Source organism: Stegodyphus dumicola, chromosome 5, assembly GCF_044657685.1.
Source record: "Stegodyphus dumicola isolate Sdum_Otavi_A_Nest chromosome 5, ASM4465768v1".
Taxonomy (NCBI): Eukaryota; Metazoa; Arthropoda; class Arachnida; order Araneae; family Eresidae; genus Stegodyphus; species Stegodyphus dumicola.
In genome coordinates this window covers 108,586,636-108,602,970 of record NC_140772.1, presented here as the reverse complement: position 1 = coordinate 108,602,970, position 16,335 = coordinate 108,586,636, and the positions used below count along the sequence as shown (strand labels likewise).

Genomic DNA, 16,335 nt, shown 5'->3' with positions numbered 1-16,335 from the left:
CTCCTGTCTGAACAATTAACATTTGGCAGAACTTAGTTGAGTTGGCTTTCTTCAGTTCCTGAAGCACCTTCCTAATATTTTCTAAATGCACTTCAAAACTTTTTCGAAAGATAATGATGTCAACTAGGTATATCAGGCAGGGTTTGTCGGAAAGAAATCTCAATGCAGTGTCCATGAGGCATTAAAAAGTTGATGGTGAATCACATAATCCAAAAGACAAAACCTTGAACTGACAGTCTTTGACCAATAGTAAATGCTGTCTTTTCTCGGTCATCGGCATATATCTCTACCTGCCAGTATGCACTCTTTAAGTAATGTATAAAAAACCATTTGCCTTTAGAAAAAGTATCCAGAATGTCATCAATTCTGGAAAGAGGGTAGCTGTCTTTCTTTAAGATTTTATTCAGCCTTGAATAGTCAGCACAAAATCTAGTTGAACCAGCCATCTTTCTGACCAGGAAGGTAGGAGAGGCTAAAGGACTTGCTGAAGACTCAATAAGTTCATAGCTTTCTTTCATTTCCTTTAGAAGTTTTCTAGCCTTTTTCTATTTAGCAAGCAGGAGACATCTTGGATGTTGCATGATTGGTGGATGATCCTCTGTATCAATTTTATGCTATGTCAAACATTTTCGACCTACATGAAAAGACGTGCAGGAAAAAACATGTTGAAATTCTTCTAAGCCACACTCTGCAGCACTTCTTTTTTCTCAGCTTAATCATGCATTGTGTGATATTTCCAATTTTATGCAATATTTCTGATTTTAGACTCTCTGAAAACGCAGAGACTCGTGAACTATATGTTTAATGCAGGTCAGTAGAGTACATGTGCAAACTTTGCCTTTCCTGATGACGTTCACCTTATCACGTTGGCACCTCTCTCTGGGATGATAGTCCACAATTAGGTCAACGAGTGCCAAGATTACTAGTACTCTTTTTGTGCTCTTATAGTTCTTAGGATATTCCATTATGCCACACCAGAAATTTCTGTTTTTAGTTAGTGATCCAGGAAGTAAAAATTCTGTTCTTGTTGGTACTGTGATATCATTTTAAGGTATGATTTGCTGGATAGATTTAACTTCGAACAGGGTTATTTCCTTAAAGGCAGAATGCAAATCATTATTGTTAAAGGTCTAAGGAAAAATTGTATTTCCATGGAAAGTCTAATCTGAGTATGCAAATATTTGCTATGTATGCCACGGGCTGGGTGAGTGGGATTTAAAAATGTGGTGTTATTGTTTAATTTTGCATTGATTTTTATTTTATCACCAGGTACCATCTGAAGCATAATGGAGGGTGGTGTCCAGATGAGTTTACCTTCCAATTGTTGAGCCAAATCTTTTCCACATTGGCTGCAGTATCAATGGCCATATTACAAGGAACTCCATTGATATGCCACATGATAAGTCCATTACTACTGCCAGTTATTGCAGAAATCTGGAGTGCTTTAAAATGCATTTCTCTATATCATTCAAGGGTTGTTTTCTTGTCATTCCTATTTCTGCTTCAAAGCATTGACTTTTCTGGTTAAATCATCTAAATGAGCAGTCAGTTGACCCACAGTCTTCTGGACGTGAGTCTGTATCTCAGGATCTCGGCTCCATTGATGAAGAATTTCCAGGGCAGGATTTTCCTTGTTTCTGTTTTGCTGTCTGAAAAGGCGAGATGAGACAGACTTTCAACATCCGTGCCGAGCTCCTGAATTGTTTGTGTGGATACCTGCTATAGTAGTTTCTCGCCAGGTAATAACAGAAGTGCTATTGTTTTAGTATTAACGGTTGATTGTGTACAGGTTACAAGAGATTTTACTACACATAAATTTGGTGTGGGGGACATAGCAAACTCTTAGTATAAATTGAAATGAAAAGTTCAGTTCTGAAGAAGAAGAAAAAAAAAAAAAAAAAAAAAAAGGAAAAGTAAACCATATTTATCTAAAATTTAAACATCGGGTATGTATCTGATTGAGTTTGATTAGGATCCTTTTGCCCCTATTTCTACTATGCTCGGCAAACTTTCTTATTTAATACTTTTTTTTCTATTACAGTTTAAATTAGCATTAAAAAGTTATTTGAATTTTTATATTATTGAATTATTATTCTAGGTCTGTATATATTTCTTAGTCGTGCCATCTTTTTGCAAAGATTTAGTGCTTTTTATTATTTCTTAAACTGTTTTATTATGTTCCTGCTTTTTAGTTACTTTTAAATATTTTACTATTTATTGCTTTTGTAATTGCAGAATGTGGTGGACCTTGACAGGAAATTTCGGTAATATGCTGCCCATCGATTGGTCGAAATCTTATGCACGCAAACTACAAATAAACTGCCTTAATTTAAATGACAAAATAGTAAGTATATTTTTCTAAGATAATTTAATTAACATTTCTCTAGAAATTATGAAGCCCCTGATTTTTTAATGAATTGAATAATGCTTTAAATTAAAATGACCAACTAGTGTACCTGTACAGTATTCATCCCTCATGTTCAGTATCCAGTAATCTGCATCAAATAATTTTTTGATGAGTTGATAATGATGATAGCTCGGTGAGTTGACTTATATGTTGATGTTAACTCGAGCATACAGAGAGAATTAAAATATTTTTATTGCTCAATGATCTGTCTGGGATTAATTTTGATTACTCTCATTTTTGAAAAAATTAACATGTAAACATAAATATTGATCAGCTGAATCTGTCCATGCCACACATATTTTTTTCTCTTATGTTAATGATATTAACTAATATATACCTTTCTTAATGATATTAACTAAAGTCCTGATATCATTGCTGATGCTGCAAATAATAACTAAAGTAACAATAAATAATAAATAAAGTAGGCATTATGTGCATCAAAACTGATTCACTCATAATATCTTAAAACAAACATCAAAACGGTTCACATAATGCAAATCATAAAATTAGATCATAATAATAAGGCTTATAACATCCTATGGATTGTATTTTTGGAATCTTAAAATTCGTGATTTTAAATATAAAAAAGTAACATCTATTTTGAAAAATAAATCTTCAAACTTATAAATCCATTTTAAATTGCTTCATGAATTATTGCCATCCTCAGCTTCACAACAAAGGATAATTAAATTAAACATTTTGAATGAATGAACCAAAAATTTGGAACTTTTTTATTACATTTTTTTGCCTAACAGATTTATGTAAGATAGCGACCTTTGGCTTACAGCCTTAGCATCGAAATACTCAAACATGAAGGATGACAGAGGTGAAGGATGCTTTTAAGTGAACCACATAATGCAATATGTATGCAGAAAACTAATATCAAGATTTTTACAGAAGTGATGAAAACTTCAGTATGTAGTCCATCTCTATGGTAAAATACAGAAATTGCCCTAGGAAGGATTACAATAATACAGGCAAAATTTTCTGGAGATGTAGAAAGCAGTCTTGGAATGCATAGTTTAGATACCATATAAATATCTTTTGGCAACATCATAGATCACAACATTAATACTTTTTAGCAACATGCTGTGTTATCTCAGTAGCATTTTTTCACTACATATTGGGGATTTGGATAGTCAGAAAGTACCATTTGTGGTGCTTGCGTAGAATGCAATCAATTAGTTTTAGTTAGTTATTTCATAGATGGCATCACTGAAATGCTATTTTTAAATATAGAAATAAATATGAAAACATAAATGAAGATGATTCCATTAATTAATTTAATAACCCATTATTTTTTTATTTTACTTAATTAAAAAATTAAAGTTATTTATGTGGGGCAAATTGGCAATTTAGACAAGTTTTTTTTTTTGATGATATCTGTGATAACTCAGCAAATGTTACGAATGTATTATGAGAAAACAATTAAAAATATAGCTTAAAATACAAAAACGATGATTAAAAACACAATTTACAATTAATATCATAATGCATATTAAAAATACAAAAATAATACATTAAACATAACATACGATACATTACTTTTGTTCTTCCCATATTCATTCTGGATTTAGTTAAAAAAATCAAAGAATTGTACAAATTCAACACTGTGCATATTAAATAATATATATATATATTATTATATACCTTATTCTTTTCACCCAGTGTATACAGCAATCCATTTTCATTTAAAAAAAAAATAAGAGAATTGCACTAACTCTGCATTTTACACATTAAATATTATATATATATAAAATTCAATTCATTAATACTGTTCAAATGTCCCACAGTACCCTTAATTCTGGTTCTGTAAAAAAAAAAAAAAAAAAAAAAAAAAAAAAAAAAAAAAAAAAAAAAGAAAAACATTTCCAGAATAAAATCTTTATTAAAAAAGTAGGGTTGCTGTGATAAAATCATCATTTAATATGGAAATGTTCAGATTTATATCCATTAGGCTTCATTTCAGTTAATTTAAAATTTTAAGTTTCTTAATTCATTAACATTCAGACAACTTTATTTAATATTATTTCACATTCAAATATGCAATAAAATGAAGTCAAAGAAATAAAAGCAATAGATTACATACTATAGGATTACCCCATTCATTTTTAATAGCATCACCATGCAGCAAAAGAAAAGTCTCTTTGTTTTTGCACAAGAGCATCTTAATTTTCCATATTTCAAGCTTGGTGGCCAAGGGCAGATGTAGGAGATTTGACCGGCACAGAAAATTTTGCATAAATATGACAACAACTTGACCATTGTTTGCCAAGCTACTAGTTTACCTCAGCATTAATACACAAAGATGTTCCGTACCTCAATGAAGTTCAGTACCATGAAGAATGCAATCTTCATCAAGATTCCGGGACATTCCTTTGAATATCTAAGCAAACAGTCTTTTGCGAATCAGTTATTTCATTGATAAAGAGTGCCTGGCTTTCGTATGAAGTTCAGTTTTTACCTTGAAGACTGTAACTTTCAGGGTGCGGGACACAAATATGAACTTCTAAGTGAATAGTTATTGACTTCAAGAAAAGACTGGCACCTACAGGAATTTCAGTTTGTATTACAAAGAATGCAGCCTTTGTTAAGACTCTGTGACATTCCTTTCAAGATCGAAGTGAATAGTAGGATACTTAATAAAAGTGCTAGCACGCTTATGCAAGTGGACCAATGTTCGCCGAGGCATAAGGTGTGTAAATACTCTTTGGAAGTTCTGTTTACACCACGAACAATGCAGCCTTTATTAAGATGTCTGGACACCAATGGTTGGGTCTTTATTTTTAGTGAATAGTATCTGACATGCATAAAGTTGCCAGCAACTCTCATGAAGATGTGTTTAGAACTTGGAGAAAGCAACTTCCATTTATATGGCATACTTTTATGCTTGGTGAAATCTCTGTACTAAAGGTGTCGGCACCTTTGTACAATCGGTCACTGTCTGCCAAGAATACCATGCCATAAAGATGCTCGCACTCTTAGGCTGATACTATTATTCAGTTTATGATTTGAAAGCAACTGTCGATGAGGTTCTGGTAGCTTTATATCAGAGCATCTCTATTAAGAGTCTTGGTGAAATCCCATTGTAAAGATACCAGCACCATTATGAAGTTGAATTTATAACTTGAAGAAAGCACTTTTCATGAAGGTTCTGGCAACTCTCTAACCCAACTTCTCTTATGATGGCTTCCGTATTGGCGAACATTCGATGACATTTTTAGTGAAAGTGGAGATTTAGCCGTCACTGGCTCAGGAATTTTTCATGTTCCCGATAGCTCTGTGCGCTCCTGTCTGTTGCTATGATGTATAATTTGCAGTTAAAATGCATGTGTAAGTTAAAGTTGCTTTGCTCTTCTATATTGCAGGATCAAGACTCTGGAGATGAATTAGACATCTCTGATGACGAAATGGCCAAAGATCTGGATCTTCATTCTTTAATCATATCCAGTCTTCAGCAAGAACCTATGTTTACGGCGGAACAGGTTTTGGAAGAGATAGAAGAAATAATGCAAGTTAGTATTTTATTAAAACTCTTGATGATTTATTAATATCATTTGAATATGTTGAAATCTCTGGATTGTATTGAATCTTTAGATTATATTTACCCATACATGCAGAATTTTTCCTCGAGAGAATAACTTCACTTTCCAGCACTACAATGCGACGTGTTGTGTAACTAGGAATGTACACTGCGCAAAAAAAAAGGGGGGACAGTATATCTTCCGCTCTGCTGGGCCAATTGACGAAATTGAAATTATGTTTTTCATGTCTCGAAAGCGTGACTTAGGATATATATTAGATTTATATATAGCATTGTTCTAACATAGGTATTTTGAGACAAAATTGGACTTCTGAAATAACATACAATTTTTTTCCGTATTCTGATTTTACGACTCAAATTATGCCTAAATATTAAATTTTGTAAAATTTGATGCAAAATTTATGGAGAGATTCAAAATTTATCTTGCCACATTCTTTTCAGTTTGCACCAAGAATAATTCACTTGGTGAACTTCTTAATATATGGCAACATATTTTTTTTTTTTCTTCCATTGTGCAGGAGTGAAAAAAAGCCACATAGTTTTTACCTTTTTACATTGTTCACGAGTGGAAAAAAGAGTCACATCTTTCCTACTTTCAAATAATTTGACCAAAGTGCCTAAACCACATTTGGTGTTATTGATACAAAAATAAAGTTTAAAGTTATAGATAACATTTAGCAGAAATAACTATAGCAGTAGAAACACCCTAACATTATGTATTATACAGACATGGATGACGAAAGTTTTAAACTTGACCAATTTATTAACAATATATATAGAAATAAAAAATACAATAAATAAATTTGATAAATACCAGAAACTTAAGGCTAATATTGTAACATAATCATTGCCAAAAATTGCACTTAGTTAACTATTCATTAAACCCCAAGGATTTTACTTTTAAGAATATTACACTATTAAAGATACAACAAACATATTCCTGTTCTATGAATACTGGCATTCAATAACTCGTGTAAAACATATCACAGAACAAAAACTGCACGATTAATTTGAATTTCACTTGACTGAATAGGTCTATGCTTTTGGCCAAGAAGGCACCTGAAAAATTAAACCTTGAATATACTTCAGTTTATAGATGCCACTCACTGCAATTGCTTATGGGAAGCCACAGCTTGGCAAAACATTGCTTCTAAACCTGAAAAACACTTGGGTTAACGATGCCGCCCACAGCAATTGCTCACAGGAAACCACAACTTGTAATATATCCCCGCTTAACCTTGAAAACACTTGTGTTAAAAATGCCCCCCACCATGGAGGTAGGAAGTAAGATGGAGTCGCCCTAAACAAGTTTCTCCCGTACCCTGCTCTGAAGCACGGCGATCCCTACGTGGTGACCAAAACATTGGGTCATTTACCATTGAGTTCTATGGGATTTGACACGTTCGGATGTAAATATTTTGTAATTACGTCGTAAATATACATATAAATGTATATATTTTCTTTTTCTACTAAACTTCAGAGTCCTAAGTATGTGAAAACAACATATTTTTAAACAACATTTCATTCTGAACGGAATTAAATGCTATACTTTTCACAGGACGGTTTTCTCAGAATGGTTTAATTTGAATGAAATATTTTCACAAGTTTTCGTTAATTACATTAGAAAAAAAATTAAGGTAATTCGATTTTATTCGGTTAAGGTACAAAAATTAAGTTCAAAGTTTATTGTATTATTAATATTAAAATTATGCATTATTTCTTTTCTATTTATAGAGCTTCTTCCTAAAATACTTACTTAAATATGACATGATTTTTTGGCTTCTTTTAAATCGAAAAATGTAAGTCAATTTATAATTAATGCTCTATTCGATTCATTTTAAATTAGAAGTATTTCGCTAATTCCTAATAATTAAATAGGTATTAAATAGTATTTGACTTTCTCTGAACATTTCTGAAAGGGAATAAAATAAGTTTTTTTTTTTTTTTTTTTAAAGTATTATTTAAAACTTGTAACTGAGTTATTATAAAATGTAAAGGGAATAATTCTTTTAATTATACTTATAAGATTTTTTTTTTACCCTTCATTTCAACAATACATATTCCAAAACTCTTTATTACGTTCTTAAGTGCGCATCTCATAGCATTTGCTTTACAATACCTTTTAACAGATTGCTTTCCAATACGAACAATTCTTGCTTAAATAGTTTTATAACGTATTCGTCAACAGGATTTCAATTTATGTTTACAATTCAATATTAAGGTTATTATATATTTAGATAATATTTATCATCATTATAAATTAGATACATTTAATCATTAGATTTCTTCACAGTACTTTCACAGTTGTTTATAAGTGAATAAATTCTTCATTTCAAATACACTTATAAATAATTTAATGAATATTTAAGTATTTTGTCAAAGGCAGATACATGCTTTTTGCAAGCATATGCATAAATACCCATACATATTTCCTATTTATCATTTCTGGCATGTGCAAATCTTTAATTTCAGTGCATTCACTATATTTTTCGTGTAAAGTAATTTACACTAATTTAGCATACACCCGAAAGTTTTACATAAAAAATATATATGAATATAATTTGAATGAAAATTATAAGTATTATTTTTAATACCCACTCAAAAGTCAGTTTTTCTTCAAAATTCCTCCACCATGGCATCTCTCTCTTTAGGCAGATAGCCCTTGCATACGTTACTCTATTTAATAAAAACTTAATCTGACCTATGTGCCTGATTACAAATATTTTAACATACATAATTTTATATTTATAAAACGTGTAAGCCCAAAGTGATTATTTTTCAGATATATAAAATTAAAATGATGAGTTTAAAATGAGTAGCAGTAAAGCCTCTCCTCTAAAAAATTTTAAAAGGTACATGTTACAATAATATATGGATGTAAAAAAAATTTGTTTTATTTAAAACATTTTGACATTTGGAAAATAAAATAAAAGTAGCAAATACTCTATCAAGGGTATCGAAAGACGTATACAATTTTAAATGTACCGTAAGGTATTTTTCATTCTTTAAGCATAACATTTTTCTTAAAATCTATATTTTTGCAGTGCAACAGCTTATAATTTTATAAAACAAATTCATAATCAAAATCGCTGTTGTTAGTTATCAAAAAATAACCAAGATGTGATTTTTGCGTGAATGTCACTAAACTATACAAATTGCTATTATCCATCACACTATGAATGTTTCTTTCATGCGAAAGTGTCCCTTTTTTGATTTCTATGGAACTGTCGTGTGTCGAAATACTATCAGAATCTTGTCAAGCGAGCTTCTGAATGTAAACAAAGAACACCCCATCTGGTGACCCAAGCTTCAAAGCAGTGCTTCACTTTTAGCGCGGGTTGGGCCCTCCTCCCTTTCCTACCTCCATGCCGCCGACAGCAGTTGCTCATGGAAAACTACAACTCTAATTTCATTGCCGTTTAACCTTGGAAAGATGCCGCTCACAGTAGTTGCTCATCGGAAACCACAACTTGAAATTCATCGCCGCTTTACAGAATCCAGGAAATCAAACATGGCCTGGAACCACAGCACTGAAGAGCGATTTAACACTGGATGAAACGGATCTCAAGAATGTCTCTAAATGCGAGCCGGAACAGCACCCAAAGAGAAAAGGAAACAGGAACAAGAAGGACTAAGCCAGAGCAATGGACGATATTTATGAAATTAGTTGACAAAACGTTATAGTACAGCAGCCAATCTGGTGTCAGCATGACCCTGCTTTCCAGATGACATAACCTCGAGCTTCGTTTCTGCATATTAATTAGCATTCTGTTTGTAATACAAACGGTGACCGTAAAATCGAAGTAGGGAAAATTGCTATATTCCTTAAAATAAAAACTAAACCTCATGTAAAAGTTAGAATTATTTTAAGGAGGAGAGATGATGCAAACGGGGTTACAATAAGCCATATTTGCAACAGTTATTATCGCTTTCTACAAAAATGCCAAATTTCAAAACGTGCCAATATATAAATTCTTGTATATCTTTGGAAATTTTGAATAAAAAAAACTAATTTTTTGCAGGTGTGCTTAGAAATACAACTTCTTTAAAATGATGGTAAAAATTTTATAGGTTATAATTCAAAATTTTTTTGAAAAATTTATAAAAATTATTTAAAAATACAAATTAAAAAAAATAAATCATAAAAAACGGGTGAATTTTATTCAGAATGAACCAAAATTTCTAAATGTGAAAGGGAGAATCAAATAAGTTTAATAAAAAAGGAGAGAATAATAAATATATATCAAATTCAATTAAGATCTGGAGCTTTTTGCTTTTATTTTGAGAGCTAGTTTTTTAAAAACTGCTCGTGCGATTTTTACAAAATTTATCAGTTTGGCATAATTTAAGTGGCAGAATCAAAATATGGAAAAAAAATGGCATGTCATTTCAGAAAAAGTCCGATTTTGTGTCCAAATACCTGTATTAGAACAATGCTATATATAAATCTAATAGATATCCTAATTTGTGCTTTCGAGACATGAAAAAGGCAAGTTGAATTTCGTCAGTCAGCCCAGGAGAATCGGAGATATAGAAATGCCCTCCCTTTTTTTTTGGTGCTGTGTATATGAGAAATTGATAGTACAAGGAAATACAGTAGGTGCCATTAATGTGAGCATGTTTGTCCATGACTATTTTAATGACATTAACCAAATGATAACATTAAGTGAGGAGAAAAATGTCTTTCAGACTATCAGTGGACTTTAATGTAAGCTAAAGACATATAAGTATTTCCTTTAACAGTATTTTATCTGGGAAAAAGTCTTTAATAATTAATTATCTAGAATCTTACACAAAAGTTCATTTATGAATGGCTCATACTCATAATGTTCTGGAAATATGTTTTAGAAAGCAACAGGCAGGTATCTTCTTCTGCCACTGATATCACTATTTGAGTTTTTTTATCAATATCTACCCAAGCATCTAATTCTTCACTACTCATATTAGTCGCAGATGTTTTTAGTAATTCACCTTCTTTCACGATGTATAAAAAAGGGTTGGCATATCTAAAATAAGTTCTTTTTATCCAAGTTAAAAATGGAGATTCTCGGCGACTCTGTTACTTGCTGACGATTCTCCATCATTTGAAAATTTCTGTATTATGTTTTGATTTTGTGATTTTATCTTTTATTTGTTGGCATTATTTACAAAGCAATGTATTTTCTTTGCATTTAGGAACAAGTGGGAGCTGAGAAATTTGATAATATCCAAATGGTAGTGTTAACTGCGATCATATCAAACAAAACCTATTGCACAATATCCAAAATTTCTCAAATTTGGTATTAAAAATTGATATGCGATTGAGAACAACATATTAAATGTTGACCATATGTGATAAAATGGAAGTGATATTTAGTTGAAGCATGGAAGTGATGAAAAACCACTTCAAATTTTTTAATCTTTGTAATGAAATCTAAATACATAATACACTTTGAAAAAAAATTCTTAATAATTAATTACAATAATTGTATTCTGACAACTGATTATTATTGTTATTGGAATGAGTTGCACATTGTGTGATACTTGTTTTGCACTCCAAAAATTCTAATTCTGTGGGACCATCTTGATTAGGGTTTTTGATTGAACCTCTCAACACTTGCTGAAGGGTACTCTAGTCACTATGGTTCTCTATTCCTATATCATTTTAACCACCGAATACTGGAAGTTTGATCTGGGTTTGGTCGTGGGCAAATGGGTGGTTGATTTCCATTGATTTCCCCATGTATGACATAAATATGAGCCCTTTTCCCTTAGGAAGTTCATCTAGGTGTCCTTCCCTTTAGGAAGAGGGGCATTGTGTGCTTTGCCGCATTCAAATAACCTAACCATCCATGTCCTTTTGAAAACTTTTCCACAGCTCATTGTGTCCCTTTTGTTCCACTTTGCACATGGCAGTTATTCTGCGTGCTAAAAGATGGTTACATTAATATGATTCTACTGCATATTTTGAGAGAGAGAGAAGTATTTTATTACATTTACTTAAATTCCAGAAAATAGAATTGTAGCTCATTTACAATTTACGCAGGGTTCCCGTTGGAAGCATACTAGTAATATAGGTGTGCTATATTGATTCACCATTCGATTCACTTTATTGAGCAAGCACCTGATTCACGAGAAACAGCTTAACTGTCATCAGTAACATGCTGAAATGGGAAATTTTATTTTCATTTAAGGTCAGAATGAATGTTGATCCTCTCATGTTAAAAGTGAGTTTAATTTTTATCACTTACCAGCTTTTCGATTTTTCTTTTTATTCTAGAATTTTATTTCTAGCTCTGTGTAGAAAGGAGGTTTTCAGGAATCTCAAAACTGGAGCTGAAAGAAATCTGTTCTGGGAGTTAACATTTTATCCAGCCAGTTCTTCCAATCCAATTACTCGTTTGACTCTTTTTGCTCTTTCCTTCGACCTCGCCGATTGGTCTTGATCCCTTTGCTTGTTTGATTCTATCTGCTGTTGATTCACTTCTCATTTTGAATTTATTGTACTTATTTACGTTTTCTTATTTTTAACATTTAACAATATTTGATAAGAATATCTTTCTGCTCACCTTCCTTGCTGAAGATTTACAAGACGTTTGGAATTCTTTGCCATTTTTTTCACACATAAACTTTATTTACAGTTATTTACAACAATTGTATGTTTACATTAGAACGTTCATCATTTTTTACTCTGGTTGCAACTACATTTATATCAAAATCCACAATGTGGTAAAAAATATATAAGAAGCATGAAAATAAAAAGGCCACACCTTCTCGTGGCCAGTAACATTAAACTGTAACATCGTTCCCCTCGATGAACTCGTGGTTCATCAAAGGATTGGATTCTGAAGTTATCTTAAACCATAAATGTTTTTAATGTTCTACAAGTTTAAATGTTCATAGACACAGTGTTCGCAATTTAAATTCACTGTGTTCAGTTCAAAGAGTTCAAGTCATTTCTAATAGGTACAATAACTGCACAGGACGACGAAGATGATTTCCATTAGCTAAACGGATAATGCAAGCCCTAATCTTTCCATCTCGTCCTGGATGACACTCCTGTACAACTCCCATCTTCCATAATAATCTCGGTAGTTTTTCCTCATGTACTAAAACTATAGATCCCTTCAAAAGATCTGTTACAGCATTACCTCTCTGAATTTGCTTTAAGTTTCTAATTTCAAGTAAGTATTCTCTTTTCCATCTTTTCCCAAAACCTTCTAATAATCTTAGCCGGTATTTATATCGCCTTGTTAAATTTTCTTTAGTTGAATCGGGTTCAAGAAATTTGCCAGATGGTAAAGATGTCAGTCTTCGTCCAACTACAAAATGAGCTGTCAGCGGTTCTGGTTCTCCAACGTCACTATAAACATAAGTCAGTGGACGTGAATTTAATATTGCCTCAATTTCAATTAAAACTGTTTCCAGCTATTCAAAATTAAGTGAAGCCTTCATGTGTATTTTCTTCAAACATGACTTGATAGATCTAACAAGCCTTTCCCAGAAACTGCCCCACCAGGCTACCTTTTCCTTATTGAATTTCCATTTAATACCTTTATTACCAAAATAATATTGAACTTCTGTGTCCTTGATGGTATTCCACAGTTTTTGTAAATCCTTGTCTGCTCTTTGGAAGATCTGAATATATCATTTGACATACTCCTCTTCTTGAAATAAATCTTCTAAAGAACGGAAGACAATTTTTTACTGTTTGGTTAGACACTAGTTCTAGATGCACAGGTCTTGTTACAGCACATGTATACAGAGCAATACAAGCCTTCGTAGTTCCAACCTTTGTACTTATAGGACCAGCGAAATCAACTTTGAAGGGATTTGCTTCTGTTATTCTTTCGGTTGGTAAAGGAGCAATATCCTGACTTTATGGCTTAGCTTTAAATCTGTAACAAATCACATACTCTTTACATGCTGCTGACCATTTAGTATCCAAAACTTTTCTCTAACTCGAGTTAACCCTCTGGCTGCTCATCCCGCGATTTCCACGGGCAACTCAAATGTAGCAAAATCTGCTCATCCCGTGATTTCCGTGGGCATGTGTTTTTCTTCCTTTATTGAGGAGCGCATCCCGTTTTTTCCTGTTTAACCATTGAAATAAATTATATACAGTATTTGACATATAATTTACGTTTTGGCCAACATATATCGTTAGTTGTCCACTAAATTGCAGGATTTGAAGGTATGTGGTATTACAGCTCAAACTTCACTTTTTGCCGCATTTTTCTTACAGAAATGGCTGCTAGAAAACGTTCAGCGATTATCTTAATTATTTAATAAAATTGTTGAATATTAATTTGATTTATTGATTAGATTTATAATTAAATTGATTATTAATTAGATTTATTGAATCTGGCGCGAAGACTGTGAAGTTGGACTTTGCCTTGAACTCTGTTGTACTAAACTGCATTTCTAAGGTATTTTTTCCTCAGTGCTTCAATTTTCTTAAAATTTATACATTTTACTTTTTTATATTATGTAATAAATAGAAATTAACTGTAATTCGATTGAAATTTATTAAAAAATGTTTTTTTGCTGATTGCACCTGAAATTGTTTTTTCTGGCAACTTAGTTTCTCATGATAAAAATCTACGTAAAAGTGTTTTCTAGAAAGAAAAAGTGCATTTTTCAACTTTCCAATATATATAGATTTAAAATATGAAAAAAAAAAATTACACATTTTTTGAAGCGATTTCGGACCACAAATTGAGCAGTCAGAGGGTTAAAGTGTCAGCTACACTGGCGTGTCCTTGTGTTTCTTGACAATCTTTAATCATATGATCTGTCTAATGAAACTTCTTATATTGCTGGGTGTGTTTGATTATAGCTTAACTCAGCATTTTGAAGCCTTCCACCTACTCTGAGTATTCCATTTGAGTCTACAAATGGATTTAATGTAAATATTTTCGAACTATCCGTGCTTTGTTTGATCTTTAATTTCTTTGTTTTTTCTCTAAAGTTTTCTCCCTGAGTTTTCTTGATCCAGAAATTCTCATCTTCAGTCACCTGTTCATCCTTGACAGGTCCATTTCTTTTTTAGTTTTGGGTTTTTCATATTCTGAAATCATCAGTCTGAAAACATAAGATGTTATTCTATATACTTTCTTTATGTCACTGAAGTTCTCAATAGGAAGGACAGGTTCGTTTTTTCAACAATACAGTTTGCTGTTAAGATTTCTTGTTTCTTTCCTTTTCGTTTCTCAGAATTTGTTCTTTTATCATCATCATTAAATTTCTCGAAGATCTGGGCCAAAAGTTATCTTTAACAAGCCAAGGTGGGCCATACCACCACAGTTCTTTTTTGAAAGGGTTTCTACCTTTAAAAAAATCTGATATGTACACCACATGACTTCCTTTCATGGAATATTAAATTATATGCATATTTTCTTGCACTTCATTTAAACTTATTGGATTGAATTAAATCTGCTTCGTCGATATCGCATAAACCACAATAGAATAAATGCACTTTTTTAAATTCACTATATTTGTTTACCATAGCAACACTCTGGCGCTAGATTCACTTAACAGCATTACATTTCGTCCATATTATAATATTATAACTCTAAGAAATCTTTATATATGATATAAAATCTTTATATGCATCGCATATAAATTTATATCATTGCACACATTTAAACCTAATTGTTGCACATGTATTCAAATACTATAATAAATCTTAAACAATGTATAAAAGAAATTAAGCAAACAAAACAAAAAAGAAACAGTTTTCACAGACGATTCAGTATTTCTCATTCAATTATTTCAGTTCTCACTTCGCGACAAAGCAAAACTACATTAAAACTCAAGATATCTGTTAAAAATTATGAAGTAAATCTTAAACACTTATTTCCTTGAATAAATTCCAAAATGGATTAAGCATGATTTAATTCACAATAATAAAAGAAGACATTATCTTTGTTGTTAAGAAGCTTAGTTCCTCTAGCTTGGCAGCAAATCCGCTATTTTGCCAAGTTTGAAATGTAAACAAACATGTTTGCCATCGTAAAATTCATTAGGCTTAGCTGCACTTAAACAGCTTTTAAATTGTTGATAACTCCACAAATATTGCATGCAGATTTACTAAAGGCATAAAAACTTTAACTGGAAGATAAGAACAACATAATTCAATCATTTTTAAAGAAGAAGGAAAAAAAAAAAAAAAGGACAAACGTATAAGAATAAAGAAACTGAGCTTACTGAGTTGAGTAGCAAAGTGGATATATATATATAATTAACCTCTCGTCAATAAGTCCGAAGGATTCTCATGGCTGGGACAATAATTCCACCAATCTGGATCAGTTTTCTCGTGGATTTCTTTACTTCTATTTCATACAAATTGTTTCCATTTCATTGGATCAGCCTTGACCCAATGTAGTACAATTTCTGAATCTGT

General features: G+C 31.8%; 1 protein-coding gene across 1 annotated transcript in view; it reads left to right on the top strand.

Moving 5' to 3' along the window:
• LOC118196786 (fasciculation and elongation protein zeta-2-like) overlaps positions 1-16,335 on the top strand; it is a 172,652-nt gene that overhangs the window by 110,281 nt on the left and 46,036 nt on the right. The window contains exons 3-4 of the mRNA XM_085816970.1: positions 2,236-2,344; positions 5,776-5,922. Of these exons, the coding sequence (XP_085673096.1) occupies positions 2,236-2,344; positions 5,776-5,922 (256 nt within the window). The remainder of the gene's footprint in view (positions 1-2,235; positions 2,345-5,775; positions 5,923-16,335) is intronic.